Genomic DNA, 21667 nt, shown 5'->3' on the forward strand with positions numbered 1-21667 from the left:
AATGCATAGGTTTTTATTCCAGGTGAAGGATATTCCTTTCCGTAGAATTCCGGGGATGGGAATATTTACTGTACTGTAATCCAATAACTCCTTCATACCTTAGCTTTGATCCAATTAAAACCCCTGATATGAATGTGACATATCCAATTGATTTGACATCCCTGCATGAGGAGTCTCTCACAAAAAGCAATGAAGTCCTTTCTGTAAGAATAAGTGTATTTTTTTCAAGAATAATTTGTTCATTTTAGGCATCTTTAACATTATTTTTTTATTATAAAATATAAATTCATAACAATGTGAAGGTACAACTTGAAAGTGGAGTTCTTGTAGACTGAAATCTGCTTTTTTTTAGGGTAAACACAGATGACAGAGCTGTTGTTCTTGGAAGTCGGTAAAGTTAACATCGTGAGGGGTTCTGCCACTTCTGACTGTGAGTCGCACGCTGTTGTTTCTGCCACGAGTCACTTTGACAACTTTGCTTCTGGAGACTTTGTTTGCAGTGATAAGTCTGCCCAGGATTCGTTGGACTGGAAAAGGAGTCAGTGCTAGCGGTTACATTGGATTGGTGAAACAAAATCATTTCACAACATTCAAGGCTGGAGTCTCTTCTTCACAAACATATTCAAGAAAAAAGTATGGTGCTTGAAAACTACTGTGACAATTGATCTAAAATGTTACTGAAGTAAATGTAACCGAGAAAATGCAGCATGCTATTTGCACATCTGGTGGTGGTGTAGTGGTAAAAATGCAACAAAGATAAGGAGGCAGACAGCCAGACAAGACCTGTAATGTATCATTTTTAATTTAATCTATTCTCTCTCAAGGGGCTTGTGACAAATGTCAAGAGTCTTCCTGCGTGGATGCTACGAATCAGGAATACTCTTGTTGAAATGTTTATTTTTCTTATTCTTATTTTTTATTTATTTATTTATTATCTGCTTAGTTTGAACCAATCTATTATGCGCTCACTAATGGACCACGGGAGTCCAGAGCCGGTATGTAGAACCTTGAACTTCCCTAAGACATTTGATCTGGCCAAAAAAGCCACACATAAAGGTATATAAATGTTGAACATTGTTGCATCATTCTTTTTTCATGAATGTAAAAGTATGGCCTTAAGAGACTAAAGTGAAGGTACACGTGTTTTTTTTTTAATAAGCAGCCTAGTACAGGACAAGGAAATATATTGCCATGTTTGTTTTTACTGTTCTTAAATGGTCTAGTTTACTCGAGATGACCACATCAGACACACACACAACGATTTCACCATTGATAATCTTCTCTTTCAAAGAAGAGGGCAGCAGGGGGCCACAGGACTTCCAGACAGCACGGTTGGAAATTGCAACAAAGAAAAAAAGAGTAGTGCAGTAATTATTTGATATAAAAGAAGCACTAATTATCGAGTAGTTCTACTGTATATAGCACCACGTGAAAACCAAATGGTTTTTGGATATGAATCCTATTAAATTACCTCAAGAATTCCATGATGCCCTTGACATATCACCTTTTGAAAGAACCATAAAATGAACACCAGTTGTGTAAAATGGCGCCAGATAGAACTCAATTACGAGTGCAATATGAACCTCTGACACACCTTTATTATTTTACACCTAACGACATTTTTTGACTGCAAAAATAAATACATAACCAAGCAAGGGCTTGTCACTTGCAAAACAAGAGAAAGTCAAGATAGCACCGTATTTGCCTGTTAACAAGTGCTTTGGCGCCATCTTGTGTTGTGTGTTCCGGAAAGAGCACTAAAACACTGCAAATAGGTGAGTTTTCCGCTAACATCTCGGGAGAGGTCCCACAGAAAGAAAAAAAAAGGTGAACTCATAAATGGTGAACTGTGACTATGTGCATGATTCGTGTAATTTACATGTGGGAGGTGGGAGTTGGGTTTTTTTATACATATTCGTGGGGTGAACATGCTGCCTGTTTCTATTAAAAACTCCTAACGTGTAGGTGGGAAGCTCAAAATACAAGGCGTGCTCTGCACAAGCTGCAGCGGGCTCCCCCCCCCCCCCCCTCCACCCCCCACTCTCTCTCTCTCTCTCTCTCTCGTGTTGCTCTACATTATCACTGTCTAACTCGTAGCCATCCGAGGGCGCGCATTCGAGCCCTGGTTGCGCACGACCGCACTGACCATATCTGCCCTAGCGTTTTTTACTTTCACGCACCCCACTAAAAAAAGAAAAATGTGCCAGTGCGACTCATCCGCCTCCAAAGCGAAGGCTCCGGGCTCCCTGGCCGAAGTGGGCAAGCTTTTCGTCAAACACACCACCCTGCACGGCCTGAGGCACGTCTTCGGCGGTGGCTCGTACCCGCGCCGGGTGGCCTGGCTGCTGACGTTCCTGGCGGCCGTCGCTCTGCTGCTCGCCTGGTCGTCCAACCGCGTGCGCTACCTCCTCTCGTCGCCCGTGTACACCAAGGCGCACATGGTGTACGCAAAGCGGCTCGTTTTCCCCGCCGTCACCATCTGCAACCAGAACCTGCTCCTGCCCAGGCGCATGAAGAAAACGGACATCTTCAGCGCCGGGAGGTGGCTGGGACTCCTGGGGAGGAATTGGCAGGTGTCCGCCGAGGCCAAGGAAGCTTTGGCTGCACCATCGCAGCGCACCGAGCCGCCCTGGTCACCACTCTCTCGCATCCTGGACTTCAACCACTTTCTACCTCCGCCTCGGGAGTCGCAGCCGTCCATGAGGCAGCTGCTGGACCGGCTGGGACACCAGCTGGAGGAGATGCTCTTGTACTGTCGCTACCAGGGAGAGATGTGCGGCCCGCGCAATTTTAGCACAGTGAGTGTGACCACAAAGTCTCCTCCCGGCCACCATCGCTCTCTCTTTCACTTTTTAAAAAAAATCAACAGCAACAGGTTGCTGAGTAGACTGAGTATGCTGTTGATGTAGTGCAGTCTAGATCGTCTTTCTGTCATCCTCGCATTACCGACCACTTTTCTGGACTCGTCATATCTCAGTAGCCAGGTTTATATGGAGGCTTTTTTTTTCTTAAGATGATCATTCCTTATGAAGATTTCCGGTCTATTTACATTTGACGTCATCTTTTCCCTTTCCGATCCGGCGTTTACATGTTCCGCTCAGTTAATCAGATCAGCCGTGTGACACGCGGAGATTGATGTCAACATGACGTGATTTATCAAGACGGCGTTATTTAGTCTTTTATCCTATTGGTTGTGATAGTTTTAACACTTTTATCAAAGCAACGCCTTGATGAAAACAACTTACAAGTACTTTAAAACAAGTTCTCCCATCGCAGACAAGCTTTGGTAAAATGCTGCCACTTCAGTCTGCATATATGATGACGTCACTACGCATTACGTCAAGACAGAACATGCGCAGACTGGACTATTGTGATTGAATTGTTTCCATGACGCCCGTTCGGATTGGCAAAAGGAATACTGAACTATATACCACCCCCTTTCAACCTTTTTATTCGGATCAAGGTTATTTACATGCAGCATTTTCATTTCGGTTGGTTATTCAAATAAATTCCAATCGGAATACTGTACATGGCTAATGTCACCTGTCTTTGTTGTCTTGATTCTAAACCATCTTTTCCCGACGTTTACGAGCCATGGCGCACATAGGCAGAGGCCATCCCATACATATATATATATATATATATATATATATAACAACTTCTTTTGTTGTTTTCAAGAAAAAAATGGTCGTATACTTTCATTCATCCAGCTCAACCTTAGTATTCCTTTGGCAATACGATTTTATGTGCTGATTCATGTGCTGTGATACTTGACAGAGTCAAATTTAATTTGAACTTCAGCATTACTTTAACTACAGTAACATGCTTGCAAATCAATGCAAATGTTGCTTTTTGCTCAAGGGTATCTAACATACAAGGTGTTGGATGCTATGTGAACTGATCAAGACCAAACACTCCCATAGTGGTGTGTGTGTGTGGGGGGGGGGGGGGGGGGGGTCACAAAATTAAAGGTTCAAACTGTGCATAATCAAGTCAAGTAAAACTTTATTGTCAAATGCGCTCCATGTGCAACATACAGTACAGATGAAATTTCTTCCCTCTCAACCAGACAACAAGAGGAGCCGCTGCGGGTGCCCACGCCGCCATCAAAAGAAAGGTTTACATAAAATGACAAAATAATTCAACACAACTGCTCGCCTCTTGACTGGTACTCGTAAGAGGGAGCACATAACTCCTACTCTGGCATCCCTTCACTGGCTCCCCATACATTTTAGAGTTATTTTCAAGATCCTCTTATTTGTTTTCAAATCTCTGAAAAATCTCGCGCCACCTTACCTCTCTGAGCTCATCCGCCCCTACACACCTGCCCGGCGCCTCAGGTCTGTGGACCAGACATTATTAGAAGTACCAAGAACTAAACTGAGGCTCAGAGGGGATCGAGCCTTTTCTGTTGCTGGTCCCTCTCTCTGGAATGACCTCCCACTGAACATTCGGCAAGCCTCCTCGCTAACCATCTTCAAAACCCTCCTCAAAACTCACTTGTATTCTTTGGCATTTGACTCAGCATGACTTAGATTTGTTCTTGGTTTTACTGTTTGGTGTTTTCTACCGTCTTTATTACCTATTTGCTTTACTGTATATAATATATGTTAAATTGCTCCATGTACAGCACTTTGTATGCAGCGATGGCTGTTTGAAAGTGCTCTATAGATACAGTTGACTTGATTTGACTTGACTTGACTTGACATAAGACACAGACAGTGGCGCAATCTGAAGCACTTTTCCTGCATACACTGTTGTTTGAAATAGTTATAGATGAAAGTGTATAATGTTACAGTCTCGTAAACCTTTTTCATTCTCACACAGTGTACAGTGCAAAACCTTTTTATTTAATTTGAATAAATGCACGGTCACTGAGCGCTCTGCAGATCATTCCATGTCGCGGGGGGAAGAAAATGGAGCGATGAAGACGGTGATGATAAGGATGTGTATGCGCATGTGATTGTCTGGTTGTGTATGCGTGAACAGGCCGCAGCTGCTTCGTCAAGGTCTGCTCATGAAGACAGTCCTGGCTTATCAGTCCATGGCCGAGAAGGAGGGGGTAATGGTGGGGGCACTAGCTTCCGTGCATACCTTCCATCCAGGGGAAAGGGGTCCAAATAGCGTTGTTTGTTTTGGAGGGACGGCCGCCAACAATTTCAGGTGGCCTTGAGTCCGTGGCTGTATCACTTCACTGGCACCGATCAGCCAAATCCTCAATTCCTTTTCTCCATGTTGTTGTCGATCGTACGGAGACGCTCCAGAACCGCAATTGCGGTTGAGCTCAGTCACCGCTTGAGTCTGAGTGTTGGACATTCGCGCTAGACCATCGAGAATGACTGGCAGCTTCTTCACTTCCAATAAAGCTGCTCCTGTCGGTTGGATTTTGCGATAGAACAGGAAACTGCTAACACCAAACTGCAGCATACCTGCTATCAGAAGGCCGATGATGTAGATGTCTTCCTCCTCCTCAATGGACAGTATTGACAGGCACACCATTCTCCGCTTCCTCCATGGATCTAGGGTGTACCCGGCAGCAAATGTCCCGAGGGGCAAGCAGGCTCCCCACTGCCTGCTCTTCTCGTCGAGAAAATGTTGTCGATTGCATCAAGAGACCAGCCAACCAATTCCATGGTTTGTTTTTAGGATGAAAAATACGGCAGAGGCTAGGAAAAGACAGCACAAGGACAGCACATAGACTGAGTGGCGAGCAAGGGGGGGTTAGGAGCAGGGCAAAAAAGCGTCCGCCTTCGTCGAGAGCCAAGCAGTGTTTAACAGTGTTAATATTCAAATACTCAAACTGCGCATATTGTCATCGCTTAATTTCATATTCAATATAGAATCGATCTCCCTCATTTTTGATACACACTTACGGCTACTGTGCTTCTGTATTTTAATGTTGGTCATGATGATGGTAGTTAGAGAATTAAGTATTTTTTGAGGATGTACTTGGAATAAAACCTTTGAAAACCCTTCCTCTAGTATGTACTGTTTGTACATATACAATCGGTACAATGTGCTACGACGACCATTTTCATATTAGTGTTATACCATTACTGTGGTTGCACAGCTGTTGTCACTTTGCAAAGGTACTTCCACATTAAAACATTTTAGGAGCCTGATGGGAGAAATCAAGCCAGCCGTACGGCGCCTCCTCTGGCGTCCATCAGTGCTGGATTGATGTGTTGACAATCACACACTCACAAGACACCCACACTGCCCATAATGAAGGTTTTTGATTCATGTTGAGTTGCTTTCCCCAAGTCGCTCACTGTATGCCTCTATTGGTTAGCAGTGATTCCCAACAAAGGTACTGGGAGATCATCAGATGTACTGTGGGAAATTTAACTTAATTGGTCTGAAAAGGATTTATTCATTACAAATCTTTGATCATCGATCTGTGAAAGTAGCATACGGTATACTACAGACAGATACATTTAACTCATTCACTCCCAAAGACGTTTTTAAATGTCTTTTCAGACTTGGTCCAGAATTGGCTGGTACTGAATGAGTTAAAAGATTTTTCACTAGATTGCAGAAGGCACTGTTTTACCTGTGTATCCACCAGTTGCCATTTATACAGCAGAATCATAGTTTTGTGTCAAATGAAACAGGCACAGATTTCACACTGAGGCAGTAAATTAGTGGGGAAACTGAGACAAGATCATTATACAGTATACACTTTCTGTGACATTTTTGTTAGGTGTGCTGTGAGCAGAGGATGCAAATGTTGGCCTACTCATTCTCTACATAAGTAGTTGGAAACAAAAAATGAAAGAAAGAAATAAAATACATGCAGAACCTGGCAAAATGGAAACATGAAATGTATTTGCTTTCAAAATAAAAGTAGTATACAGTGGACCCATGCTATTCTCTGGGATAGCAGCAAGGCCGGCCTGCAAATACTGAAAATTCATTTTTAACCGACACCCATTATAGATGCATTGGGGGGGGGGGGAAAGAAACACGAAAAAATCTGGAAAAAAACTTGGAGAAACCTCCAATAAGTTTTCCAGCCAAAACAGGAGTTGATTCCGATGAGAAAAAAAAATCATATTTAAAAAAAAACAAAACGTTTTTTAATGAAAAAAAAATCCACACATAGGTTTGAGCCACAGGTGTCAAATGGCAAGTGGGGCTTCATTGTGTAGACTGCCGCAAAGGCTGTCACCAACCTGTCATTTATAGAATCGATGATTCTAACGACTCTTTCATCGAATAATCGGACAAAATCAGCCAAGTGACAGCTGGTGCCTTGAAAAACTCGTTAGTGAAGGCACTCGTATCTCACCTGAAAAATGCGCTTATGTATACTTATCAGGTATTTGTACTTGGTTGCTTCCCACCACTGACCATGAGATTTTCCTCATGTAAAATATGTGCCTTACGAAACATTGCATTTCACGACTACGTTTACTTGGCAAGCTCATGTTTGACTGACACCTGCTATTCCAAAATACATTGGTGGTTGTCTCTTGGTCCTAAAACGCCTCTGGTGCATATCTTCAAACATTTAAATGTGTCAAGGATGCTTTGCTGCTGCATTCCGAAGGGTGACGAGGCAGCAGCAGCAACAGCTTGTTCCACAGATAAACAGAGCAGGGGCCCGTGTTTTGGTTGGGGGTGGTGGTGGGGTGGGGGTGGGGGGCGCATTGATAATCGATGAAGCCTGCGTGGTTTCCGGGCGTGTGAGACAAGCTGTCTGCATGAAATAGAGTTGGTCGCACTCGAGAGGCGAGCCACCCAAAGAGGTTGGGTTAGGGTGAGGGTCGGAGGGGCGTGGGGTGGGAGGGGGGGTACATTGAGGCCCCTCTTTTTTTCCCCCATCATGACGTATTGACTGGAGTGCAGGGACACCGCCCTTGTTGTCGGGGGACCTCTCCCTGAGCTGTAAATGTCATTTGTTGGGAGTTATTTCCATGAACATGCCTCAGCCCACTGCACAGTACACTCCGCTGACTGGAGTAGATCTCACTGAATCCTATTTATTCTGTGGTTGCTTTTCGGCTACTCCCTCACTTTGATGGATGATTTCCCTTCTGTGTTCAGTCATGCTATATTAAGATTAAGAGACCCCGTGGAATATGGTTTTAAATTTTGATCCCCCCCGCCCCCGCCCCTTCTCCCCTTCCCTCCCCCAAAGAAGTACGCATCATTTTACCCTGCAAGTGGTGAGCAACCAATCTGGTCACCCAAGTATAATGTGTAATTTATTCAGGTCGTGCAAGCAAATGTTGTGAGACTCCAGGTAGGGAATTACTTTTTTCTGGATTGTTTCTTTGCTAATCCTGTGATGCGGCCTCAGGGATGCGAAGTTGAAGTTCTTTATTATTGGGAGTAACAGAGAGAATACAGAGAAAGTAACCCATTTCTGCCTCCCCAAAATACCCCTCCGACCCCCCACCCCCATAAAGGGTTCATATGTTTGTGTTTTTAATAAGGGAAATATCATTTTATGATAGTGTAGCGTACAAAACATATCATAATTTCATCATTGAAAACCATCAAAATAATTAAACACTGCATCCTGATTAATGCATTGTGACTCTTTCTAGTGTCAGTATGATACATCCATCTATCGATTTTCTAATCCGCTGAATCCTCACGAGGGCCGCGGGCTTGCTGGATCCTATCTCAGCTATCTTCGGCCAGTAAGCAGGTACACCCTGAACTGGTTGCCAGCCAATTATACAGTATAACACATGCATATAACGAAAGACAAGTTTCACAACTGCTGTAAGTATAGTGAGTTTTTTTTTTTTTGCAGAGGATAAATATATGCCTCTGAGTACAGTTATATAGTTTGTCTACATATATTAATCCACCCTTTGTGTTCAAAAAGCCATTGCCCAAAAGATCACAAATACCATTACTGTTGATGCTATTGGGCATCAACAGTAGTGTTTGGGGGGGGCAATGGAGATGATGACGACGCTTTGCTCTTGGCACGTCCTCAAATCAAGTCATCAAGGACCATCGAAGAGCTGTCCTCTTCAGATGAATTCAAATCCTCATGTATCGTGGCTCCATTGTTTTGCATCTCCAATTTGTTTCCCAGGTGATTGGGCAAAACCAAATTTGACATAGCAACTATATTTCCAAGGATACAAAAATCTGATTACTACTCCAGAAAGAGTATCACATTCTTCAATTTGATGAAATTGAGACACTTTCATTTGAGCTGACTTTATTCGACATTCATTGATTTTCGGTTGCACTCATCTTTATTAAAAGACTGTAGGTGAGCTAGAGCCTATCCCAGCTGACTTTGGGCGAGAGGCAAGCCTATCAACCAGTCCAGGGAGTATCCCACTTCTCTCGCACTGTCAGGGACAGAATCTAATTACCTGCGACCCTAATCAAGATAAACATTATAGAAAATGCTGATATTTTAACTGTGAGTATATGGCAGATCAATTGTTTGAAAAATGACTGCACAATTGCCACTTCTTCATTATGCTTTTGGTAACAGGGGTTGCCAACTGAGTCATATTTTGATTTTCATTGTGAGTAAAAATGCATAATACTAACGCTTGTTAGCAAATATTGCAGGCACAGTATGCCGCAAAAGAACTTCATTAGGCTTCCCAAAGTGGGCCAATGTGGGATTCTAGAGATCGACCGGCAAACTTGTTAACGAGGGCATGCACAAAGTACGAGCATAGGAATTTTTTTTCCCATATATTTAGGGTTGTTTCGAACTTTGCAGTCAGTCCTGCAGGGCCATTCTGCTGAATTCCCAAAAGAGAAATAACAAGCTTAGAATGAGCAAAATAAGGTTCCCCATTAATTACCGGGAGCACTGCTTAACATCTTAAAACGTTATTTTGTTGGTGTTTTTACTTTTTTATCTTTTTTTTTTTTTTTTTTTTGCCCAACGTTAGCATTCAACTGCAGCCGCACTTTTGGAGGTCTTTCTCACAACCTGATGAATAAAAGTGCAATATCCATTCTATATTGGCCCTTTTACTTCCACCGGCTCCCACGGGAAAAAGAAAAAGTGTGTCACTTGTTGCCTAGCTGCTCATCCACAACTTGTTCCAAATTGTATATCATCTTATTTTTGTACAATGGAATTATGAAAAATAAATCTCAGGACAAGTTCAACGACTGTCCGAGTTTTATACAAAGTAGTAAGAAGGAATGGAAAGGGCAATAAAAAGGTTGTACATGAATTATGTTGCCACCCACTGACCTGGCATGAATTCAAGAGTGTTATATACAGACTAAAAAATAAATAAAAATCTTAGCTGTTCAACACTTGTTCAAATGTTGATATCAGCTCCTTGCGCCCTATTCGTACATCTGCTTCTCTATTTGACAAGTGTAATGTTTGAGCTTGGTCATGAAGTGATGCTTCCATGTGTAAAAATACAGTCCATCCTTTTGCTGTTTAAGCGTGTTCATTATTTTTTTTTCTTGAAATGAAACTAAACAAAAGAATTGGGTCCATCGTCGGCGGGACTTGCATCATTTGCATGAGACAGGACGACCCCTTCAAAACAGCCTTAGTTCAGTGAGCATCAAATAAGAGAGTGGGAAGTGCGGGAACCTTTTAGAAGTAAAAGCAAAACGCCTTCTGTCTGTCTTTTGTTGAGGTGTGTAGAACAAATTTATTTGCGCTATCGGATGAGTGTCATTTGTTAGATGAACTGACACCCACTGACAGGCACCTTCATGTGTCCGCAACCAAGACCGTCTCTCAAAGGTGTCTTTTTTTTTGTCCTTTTGTGTGACAGTCAAACGAATATATTTTTTCTCAGCTCTCTCCTAGATATCAGGGACAGGGATCGCGGTTCCTTGGCAACGTTTTCCGGGAACGGCTTGCGTCTCCGTGTGGCGCTCACACAGGGTCTGATCGCCCGGGGCGGTCTCAACACTCTCAGGCTGTCACTCTGTGAATTATTCAGCCAAGATGATAGCATTTTTCTTTTTTCGACGACACAAATGGGTTGATGACGTCTGATGTTTTTTCACACCAGCGGGCTGCATCTGATACAGTCATTCTAATATGAAGGCTGGGCATGCAATGTGACTGCAATATGGGATTTATAAGCAAAGCTGCTTTGGGATCACAAATATTTGTTCAACTTTTATGCTAAATAGACAAGAGCAAGCATAGTAGCACCATCCCCCAGCGAGCTTCTTAATTAGGTTTCTGTGAGTATCACCTTCAAGCCTTTTGTTTTGGGCATCGAGAAAAATATCGCACACTCCTTTGTCATTGGTTTGATTTTAAGGGAGGCAAAAAACACTTTGATGCTGTGCTTTGAGGAACCTTGGATGAGCTTCTCAATAGGCAGACGTGTTGTGAAGAAAATAAACCTCCACAAAGACTCCTATCCGCCTGTCCCAAGGTCACCACTGGTTCCCCTCCCTCTGCTGCTGCACTCGATTCAATGTAGACGGTTACCACAGCAACTCGAATTTATCCTGGCATTAGTCTCCATGCCTTCAACATGTGCACGCAGGTCGCCGACTGTGAGGCTTATTTGGGGGGAAAAAATTATCATCTTTTATTTGGCCGACATTTGGGAAATGTATCTATAATAGCAGCACAGGTGCATTATCAAGTTATCTCCGAGATGCTGCACGCTAAATTCTCTTTAAGGGATTAAACGTAAGAAAATTGACTTTTTATTCAATTAACTCAAGTTAACCAGTGGTGGTTTTGCACAAGCGCCATTCATTTGCAGTTCAGATGGGGAGGGGAAACGAAATCTCAAAATCTTCAATAACACTGCAAAAAGTTGCAATATTGGTTTGCAGTATTTTTAAGTTACCTGAGGGGTTGGAAAAATGGCAAAATATAGTGAAAATGAGATGGTGGCAGTGCTGAGTACCAGCTCGCTTATAGCTCCGCCCTCTCAAGTACTTGAATATCATTTCAAATGCATCATACAACATTACTGAAAAAATAAATGGCTCAGAGATCTTTTTTTTGATAAATTGATTATTAGAATTACTATATTTTGTAAATTTACCCAGTGTGGGACAAATAAATGTTATCTTATCTTATCTTACCTTATATTTTGATAAAATGCACAGGAAGTGCACATGGATGTATGGCAAAGACTTTTGAGTATGTAACCACTAACAATTCAGGCAATGCACTTTTTAGACATAAAAAGATTTAAGATAGCAGATGTTGAGATGTATGAATTTAAAAAATGCTTCCTTCACCCCAACTGCCATATTCGTATTAGCCAGCATCTTATGGCTTTCTGAAACAGCACCAACAATTCAAATAAGTGAGTTTTTCAGAGAATAGGGATAAATTGCACAGAAAAAAAAAATATTTCAGAATATAATTTCAGAATCCGTATGATTTGTGGATACGCCCATATACGTAAGATTCACCACAAAATCCGTATGAACTGTGGCTAAACCGTATGAGTTGACAGGTATGCATTCTCACCACACTTTCTGTGGTTGCAAAGCATAATTGGCAGGTGAGATGTCGCCAGATTTCCTGGGGCGATATCGCAAAGGGCGATGATGAACCGTGATGCGATGAAGGTGAGCGGATCGTTTTGAAGGGTGTCAAAATCAGTGTTGTGTGTTCCCCCACCACCAACACCCACTCCTCTTGAGAGTCGGCATGGTGCAGACACTCTGGACCCACTTGAAAGGTTATGACTCATTTTTTCTTGCTGGTTTTTATCTCTAGTGCTCTTTAGTGTCCTACCTGCTTATCTTTTCCACTTAACCTAACTGGACAGAATTCAATTTTTTAAATCTTATAGATCTGCAGTATTTGCCAGGGCATTTGAATCGCCTTTATCGATCTGCTTGTAAACTATCAAAGTGACATGACTGAGGATACAACAAAAAATAGCAACAATGATCAACCCCTCGCAACTCCACTTTTGTGGTGAATCCCTAAAATGATCATCACACAAGCAAAAAAATACTACACACTGGTATTGACTGCAGATTTGTTTTCCTAACTTTCCAGGGTGCACGTCTGAGTTCGTTTTGGGGTTGGAAATGTTCAGGACTCCTAAAATAGAAAGATTATGATTATGAATGTGGTGAAACACTCACTTTCGAAAATGGTTGAATTTTTGGAATTTTGAGGCCTAAAAGCCGATTATTTTTTATTATGTAGAAGATGAGCAAATTTTGACTGACGCTCTGACCACGTGCTTCCGATTCCGGCACACTTTGAGGAATTCTCTTGGAGGAACTCAGCAAAGTATAAGCATTTGAATTTGCCCGAAAGGCTGCTTCAAACCACAACAAAGTCAAACATAGCTCCCTATAAGATGTTATATGCGTTCTGTCCTGTTAGACACATCCACCCAATATCGTGTTGATCAGGAATACTGGGCGGGGTGGGTTGTCAAATTGTTTATAACTTTCAAGGGGGTACTATTAAGTGAAATTTGGAGGGGTTGTATTGGGGTCTCATAACATTTTCATCATCATACACTTGAAATGGGTGGCGTATGTTGAAACGTCGATGTCCCCAAAAGGGCAAATAACACATATGAATATAAATACAATATAACCGTTTTATATTTGGATTTGTTATTACTTAATGTGAATGTCAACATGAAGGTCAACCGGTTAGTTAGTGCGGTCGGATGTTTTCATACCAGGCTCACAAATACCATACGTTGTATTCTGGATGCGGGCCATCGCTTTCCATTTCCTAATGTCCGTTACATTCAATTATATATCCATTAGTTGACTGACAGGCATAGTTTGACCAATAGGTCGCAGCTGTGCTTTTCACTGTGGCAAATGGAACATGGTGCATTGAATGGACTCAATGCATATGTAGTCTTCTGTGTAGTCTTTTTATTTCTTTTATTCTTATTATTGGAGCCTTGACTTATGTATTCACAGTTGTTGTTTTTTTTTTTTTTTTGTTATTGTCAGATCTTCACACGATATGGAAAGTGCTACACCTTTAACTCGGGCCAGGACGGGCGGCCTCTGCTGTTGACCATGAAGGGCGGCATGGGTAACGGCCTGGAGCTGATGCTGGACATCCAGCAGGACGAATACTTGCCCGTGTGGGGAGAGACGGGTAAGAGTATCTCAAATTGCCTCTGAGTAGTGGCTACAAAAACATCCACCGAATTACATCACTGCAGCAAGTTTCACAGAATGGTCCAAAACAGATCACAAATAACACCATAATTATTCCACTCTCAGTAATTACAGCGGTTTTTTGCTCTCCAAAATTAAGTTCGAGGTGGTACCATTCTGATCATTGTCGTGCAACGCTGTTCAGATAATAACAGTTTTGACAAGGTCAAAATGTTTTAGAGCCGGAAGCAGGCTGGAATTAGGCTGAGGGGGCTCCGCTTCTCTCACAATAAATGTTCCCATTAAAAAAAATGGTCAAACAAGTGTTATTTATGCATATCCCATTAAGGACAGAATAAACATGGATGGCAGATGGAGACACAGTAAAACCCCACTCTTGGCATGTCGCAAACAGTGAAAAATGACACTACCCCTAAAAATGTTCATAATTGACGACATTAATAGTTTAAACCAGGGGTAGGGACCTCCGGTTCCTCAAGAGCCACATTATGCCTGTTTTATATCTCTCCCTACTTCAGGACACCTGATTCAATTGATCATGATCGTTTCAGGCTTCAACAGAGCTTGCTGTTAGCTGATGAATCAAGTGTGAATCAAGTGTGTTGAAGTAGAGAGAGATTGAAAACAGGCCGGAGTTTCCTCCCCCTGCTTTAAACTGTAAATATACCACAGGCTATGATCCCAAAACACTTCAATATCATTTCAAACTCATCTTACAATGTTACTATTAAAATGAATAAGGGGTTGCTTTTTCCTCAAATAATTTATATGCCAAATTCAACTGATTAGGTCTTTCTCTTAAACCTCTGTTTTCGTCAACAGACGAGACATCGTTTGAAGCGGGCATCAAGGTTCAGATCCACACGCAGGAGGAGCCGCCGTTCATTGATCAGCTGGGATTCGGGGTAGCGCCGGGATTCCAGACCTTTGTCTCCTGTCAGGAACAACGGGTAAGTCTCAGCTGAGATGATGAATGGACTCCTGTTTATTTAGTTATCTAATTTGTTAGCGAGTTAGTTAATTAGCTAGCTGGTTGTTTGCTTGGTTATCGAATATATTAGTGTGTGAGCTACTTTTAACTGGTGTTATGTGTTTTTTTTGTGTCTACGTATTGGGTTGTGTGTTACTTGAATGGCTTGTTAAATTGTTGGTTGGTTAGTTTGTCAGTTAGTTGGTTTGTTGGGTAGCTATTTTATTATTTATATACCGTAACTTGTTAGTTTGTGAGGTGCTTAATTCACCAGTTAGTAAGCCAATTAATTGATGTGTCAGTCAGTTTGTTTGTTACTTAGTTGGGTAACAAATGTACTTGGTTGGTTACTCAGTTTTTGTTTGTTTGTGAGCCACTTAAATATTTTTCTTACCACATGGTATACCGGTTCCAATTTGATACGAGTCTACTGAGACATGGAATCGGCATGTGACGTTACTGCTTTGTAACTAGAGTTGACTTGACGAGGAAAAAACAGCTAGCAAACAAGCAAACGTGGATTGGAGTAACACGCGGAGCAAAAGGAAAGCTGTCGGAGAGATCAGAGATCTTGGAGAGGGAGCTAGGGAGAGGGAGAGGGAGAGAGAGAGAGACAGAGAGAGAAAGAGAGGAGAATGACTGCAGTAACGCGTCACCACGCCGCAACTGGGGGACAAACCAGGGGTCTCAAGTGTGAAATGAGAGTACCGGTACATGTATTTCAGCTTGAAGACAAATGAGCAAGGCGAGGCAATTAACGCCAATGCACCTTATGTGTAAACTGTGTTTTAAAACCTGCCTGGCCAAAGTCGTCAACACTTGAAGGACAAGCACTAAGCACCCTGAACTCAAAGAATGCAGATAGGCCTACCGTAATTGCTCAATGATAATCTGCTACTCTTTTCCATTTCAACCCTGCGGATTTAAATGCAATGCGCTTTATTTATTCATTTTTACTGACGAGCTTTATGTCGCCAACAGAGTTACAGATTCTCTCTTCACATCTGACCAATGCAATTACTGAATATGTCAAACTGGACCAATTAAACCGTCAAATTTTGCCCTCATACTGAATATTCATGTTATTCCGCTTAAACGGCTTGAATGACCAAAACAGTCCGCATGCAAAGCATGAAGCATGACAGTAATGCTTGTAAGAGCAACTACTACAACTTTGTGTCCTGTCGTGCTGGCTTTCCTTAGCAATAATAACAGCATGAATCTCCAAAATGCATGCACGGCATCGCTCTGAAGCAACGAGCTGTGTTCATTAGCATTTGGGCGGGGGTGTCACCATTGTTTAAGGCAGTGATTCTCAACCTTTGCTGAGCCAAGGCCAAAACACATGTATTAAGTTTGTAAAATCTCGCGGCACAACACCAAATAAAAATCTCACAAAAAGTCACATATCCATGATATGCATTCTCCCATCTAATAAAAGACCATTTATTTGTTCTGAACGTCACTATAAGCATACATCAATAAACAATGATATATCACTTGTTATAAATAAATATTTTTTGATCTTTTAAGTGACATTTGACAGTTTCCTGCGGCACACAGTTGGAGCACTCAAGTACACTAACGTGACCCAACACACTCGTTGAGAACCACTTCTTTATCGTTGTTTTAGAAAATCCATTGTGGGTGAGCTCTATCTTCACATTTTTATAACATGCAGACCTGTGGCTAATAAAACAAAATGGCCAATATTTGTACATGTTTGTTTTTTTTATGTTTGTTTGAGCAATATTACATTTTAGGCATATTGCACAGGGCTAAATAAATATGCCACGGACTCGAAAGATGCTCAAAGGCTTGAAAACGTATCGAAAAATGTCGAAATAAATGTTGGCACTGGTACCGATACCAAAATCAAAATGCTCAGTTCGGTGTTCAGTTTGTCTGTTAGCTTGTTTCCTTGCCCTTGGAATGGGGTGAAGTGACGCAATGACCATCCAGTTCCAGGGAATGTTCAATAAAACGAGTCTGTTGTGGACACTTTTGGCATCGTTGGACCTATTTTATCAGCCACATAAACCTGTTTATTGTCCCAGCCATTACAGCAGTGATGCATTTCAGGGTTCTTTTTGGGACGTTCCCCATCAGATGTGCCTGATGCAGCCCTGGCAGGGATCCCAGCACCAATTGCACACTCTTGTACCCTCATACCCTCCCTTGCCGCACAACCATCCGTTCGAATCGTTCTGCCCTCTCTACACATCACATAAGCCTCTGAGCTTTTTACACCCGCACTCATTTAACATTCAAACATGTGGTTATAGCATCTGTGGCTTTAATTACAAGCGTAAGGCATTTAAAGTGTATTGAGAGCTGCACATTTTATTTTACATACAATACGATTGCTGGCTGTCAGGCAGGGGAAAGCATTAAACAACTGAAACCAACAAGAAAAATCCTAAGAAATAGTTTTTGCAACTTTCCTTCAATGAAGACTGCTGGGACCAAAAACGCACAAGGTAACAATGGCTCAATTTTCCCATGTCAAATCGTTCATCTGTTAACTTATGTGAACATGTGAGAGCAAAAAAAGTAAACAATTCTTTTTCTTTTTTTTTCTTTAGCTTGAAATAACTTCAAGCAACAGATTGTCATTATATCTGCCCCCCACCGCCAAAAAAATATATTTTTCATCGTACTTAGCTTATTATAAGTGATGCTGCCATAGCGACCCTCTATCACCCGCTTCATGCTGCCTTCCACAAAACTCTGGCACACTGTCAAATGTCAATTAAAATGAGATATTTCTAAATTCACAGGCGTCTACAAGGCACATTTAGTACGACATTACTGGACAAGCCTGGATGCATCTACAAATTATGCGATCTAGCTAGTTCGTCACTAGTTAGCTCGTTGGTACTGAGCTCACGAACTGGTGTTTGGTGGTTAAAAACTTAACTTATGTGTCAATCCATCCATTTTCTGATCCGCTTTATCCTCACAAGGGTCGCGGGGGTGCTGGAGCCTATCCCAGCTGACTTCAGGCGTAGGCGGGGGACACCCTGAACTGGTTGCCAGCCAATTGCAGGGCACACAGAGACAAACAACCATCCGCGCTCACACTCACACCTAGGGACAATTTCGAGTGTCCAATCAGCCTGCCATGCATGTTTTTGGAATGTGGGAGGAAACCGGAGTACCCGGAGAAAACCCACGCAGGCATGGGAAGAACATGCAAAGTCCACACAGGAAGGTCGGAGCCGGTATCGAACCCACGACCTTTGCACTGTGAGGTCGATGTGCTCACCACTCGTCCACCGGGCCGCCCTAACAAGTGTGTTGCTAAGCAAATTGCTTTGTTTGTTGTTTGGCTGGTCGAAAATTTATTTGAGATTGTGTTAGCACTTGCTTTACTGACGAGTGTTTGGTAGTGAGAGACACACACAATGATCCGACACCGACCGGTCGGGCAGGGAGTCCTCTTAACCAAACACTAACTAATGACACAATGACCAACAGGTGTGCCACTGCAGGAAGAGCTCTACAGTGCCATCTGTAGGTCACAAACAGGACCACCCTAACAATCAATGGTGGCATGAAGTCTTTGCAACAAATCAAGGGAGTCGCAGAGCATAGCACGCCGTCGACTTTTATCTGGTTCATTTTGTCCTCCCATAGGCTGATGGCCGTGTTATCCCTCCGTGAGTGTGTCACTGCTTAATCACTCTAAAGGGGTATGATGTCTGTCTGCTAGAGTCGGCTGAAGTGAGATGTCTGATAGCTGCTTTTATTTCCTCATCAGGGCACAACGGGGTAAGTCTGGTCCTCCAAATCAGTGGGAGCTGAGGAAATACTTGGTGGCAGCACTTCCTTTGACGTGTTATCGGAGCTTCGGTATTCTTGTGACTTGTCAGGTTTAGGGTAATTCTCCTTATCTTTGTTCTTCGTGGTGGTTAGTTGGCCATCCAGGTCTTCACACCAGGATTCATACTTCAGCCATTGGACATAGAGAGTGTTGTTATTGCTGCACCGAGTGAATATGCATATGTGAAACTCAGCTCGCTGCTCTGGGGGTAGCTTACTGATTAAGTCAAGTCAAGTCAAGTACAACTTTATTGTCAAATGTGCAGCACAGATGAAATTTCTTCCCTCTCAACACAACATGCAACTGGAGGAGCCGCTGCGGGTTCCCGCGCCGCCATCAAAAGAAAAGTTAACATAAAATGACAAAATAATACAAGACAACACATAAGACACAGACAATTGTGCAATCTGAACCACTTTCCTGCATACACTTTGTTGTGTGAAGCAGTTATAGAAGAAAGAGGAGTGAATCAAAGTGTCCTTTTCACCAGTGGATCAAAGATGTCATGCTGAAAATGTGCACACGTCTGCTACAAGCTACGTTTTCAAAGCAACAAGAAGCTGTAGCATCCATTAACCAAAAAGAGATTGGCTCTGTTCTCCTGTCCCATGTAAATCCACTTCAATTCCAAGCCGCAACTCCCAGTTCCACATACGCATTGGCACTCTGCGCTGACGCTCCTTTCTTCTCATCGTCGGCTCCTCAAGCTATGCATCCATCCAGCCGCAGACTGTCCATCAGCACCGACCTTTCCGCTGAACAAAGCGGGGCTGTAAAAATGCTGCCTACTTCAGGCGCAAGACACAAGCGCCCGGGGCTGTCCAGTAACGACAGTCAAATGGTGCCGACATTCCTCCCAATCAAAATCAGTGCTGGTACACGCGTGCTGCCGAAAAGGCGCAACCACCAAGCACAGATTCTTCTTCTTTGACGAATGTCGTGGCCAAAAATGCTGAAAACAGTCCACATCAGGTCCACACGACATAACAACAGCACCATGTGACAAAACAAAAACAACCAAAAAAACGCAAGGCTCTTGAAGAGCACTTGCCGACGGCTGCCTACTTGGGTGCCATCAAGGCAGGTAGCTCAATTTTCTCAATTAAGTGGGCGACGTGAGATGCGCCTGTAGCTCCACTTCTGGCATCCCAGATTCCCATTCTTTAACAATGCCATTGGGGAATTGCGGATCAAACAAACTTTGAATGAGAATACAGGTAAACAAAAAATAAATAGATATATCTCAACAGCTCTGATTGTTAGCTGCAATTGCAGACTGCTGACCGGCAACAACTTGCTGCGATGCAGGTCATGCACCACCTTAGGTTACAGGTGGGCACCTTTTTTTATTTATTGATTTTCAGATAGTTCTTTTGTGAATGTGAAAACTGACAGGATGCTTAGTGTACAATGTACACACAACACAAATATATAGCACGTACACACAGAGACACAAATCTTTTTTTTTTTTTTTTCCATTTACCCCTACACTCCTCGGTCGACTGGTGCGAAGTCGACCGCGGTCGCCAGGTTGGGCACTCCTGTTGTAGAGGTCTGTCAACCAGAACAACCCCACGACATCAAGAGTCTTTTGGCAATCTGGCCATACCACACCGAGTAGTTTTTTACCCACCTCGGTGACTTCAGCCCCAGAGATAGGAGGTTGGAAAGTCCACCTCAAAAGTCTCCAAACTCTGCATGAAAGGCTTGTTGGTGGAATTGAGGTCTCGAAGTGGTTTTTTTCCACAACGTCCCGAGTCGAGGTCAGCAGCATTCCACACAGTGTTAATGGTGCACTTCTTCCCCCTCCTGAGACACCGGATGGTTGACCACAATTTCCTTGAAGGAGTCCAGAAGTAATTTTCCATGGCCTCACCAAACTCCTCCCATGCATGCGGTTTTGCCTCGATGACCATCGAAGTTGAATTCACTTGGCCAGCGGGTATCTATCAGTTGCCTCAGAAGTCCCACAGGCCAAAAAGGCCCAATAGGACTCCTTCAGCTTTATGCATTACGCATCTTAAATCCCATTGGGGCCCTGGGGTAGTTACACACTTGCGGGTGCCTTCACAATCAAACACGAAGCAGTCCGCCTGTGCAGGCTTGTGGAGGTGATTTCTTGTTTCAGTGAATAGTTCAGAAAGTGTACACTTGCATTAACTACGGTTTAGCTTGTATGCTGCAGAGGACCACACATATGAAATGGTAGAGAGGATGGGACGGATCTGTGCGAACTCTGAGTCACTTCACGTCCACACTTGACTTGTGGTGAGTGTGGGCAGGCTGCGAGGGGTGATTTTTGCATGCCATCAGTGTCTGCAGAAGGCTGTCGCTTCTTGCTATTCTCCACTCTTCATGTGGTAGTCCTTCAGAGGCAACATATTTTGCTTTTTTTTTCACATTTCTATAGAGTTCCCTGGTGTCTTGTTAACATGTCTGTCGCATAGTTTTCATCAAAATAGCCCATGGATCAGGAATTCTTCACATATTTACATCATATTTCTTGCTAGAATGAAATTGGCTCATTTTAAGGTTGGATCTGTCAGCCCTTGTCCTTCCAACTTCCGGGCCTAAAACGACAGTCTTTTTTCTGCCCAACCCATTATTGGCTAAGATAAGCATGCCCACACACCCTCTTCAAGTGTGCACCCATGCATTATCACGTCATTTATGTAGCGATTTGCCGTATGAATTTTGCAGACACAAACACCCCCCAACCCCATGTTGACAAATTAGCAGACATTATCATATCATTATTCTAATTATTCTTATTATTAATAGTCACACTGCAGCTCTGCTTACCATTTTGC

At 42.8% G+C, this 21667-nt stretch overlaps 1 protein-coding gene across 4 annotated transcripts in view; it reads left to right on the forward strand.

Annotated features, from left to right (window-relative positions):
- The window catches only part of asic1b (acid-sensing (proton-gated) ion channel 1b), a 226719-nt gene that overhangs the window by 176505 nt on the left and 28547 nt on the right, over positions 1 to 21667 (forward strand). For 2 of the 4 annotated variants that reach the window (XM_086117314.1, XM_086117315.1), the window contains exons 1-3: positions 2099 to 2798; positions 13888 to 14038; positions 14884 to 15011. In XM_086117314.1, the coding sequence (XP_085973440.1) occupies positions 2199 to 2798; positions 13888 to 14038; positions 14884 to 15011 (879 nt within the window). In that variant the 5' untranslated portion in view covers positions 2099 to 2198. Of the gene's footprint in view, positions 1 to 2098; positions 2799 to 13887; positions 14039 to 14883; positions 15012 to 21667 lie in introns of those variants that run through there. The other 2 variants (XM_086117316.1, XM_086117317.1) reach the window with 1 other exon arrangement.

This window comes from Hippocampus guttulatus, chromosome 8 (assembly GCF_054856545.1).
Source record: "Hippocampus guttulatus isolate MCC_2025c chromosome 8, RoL_Hgut_1.0, whole genome shotgun sequence".
NCBI classification, from domain to species: domain Eukaryota; kingdom Metazoa; phylum Chordata; class Actinopteri; order Syngnathiformes; family Syngnathidae; genus Hippocampus; species Hippocampus guttulatus.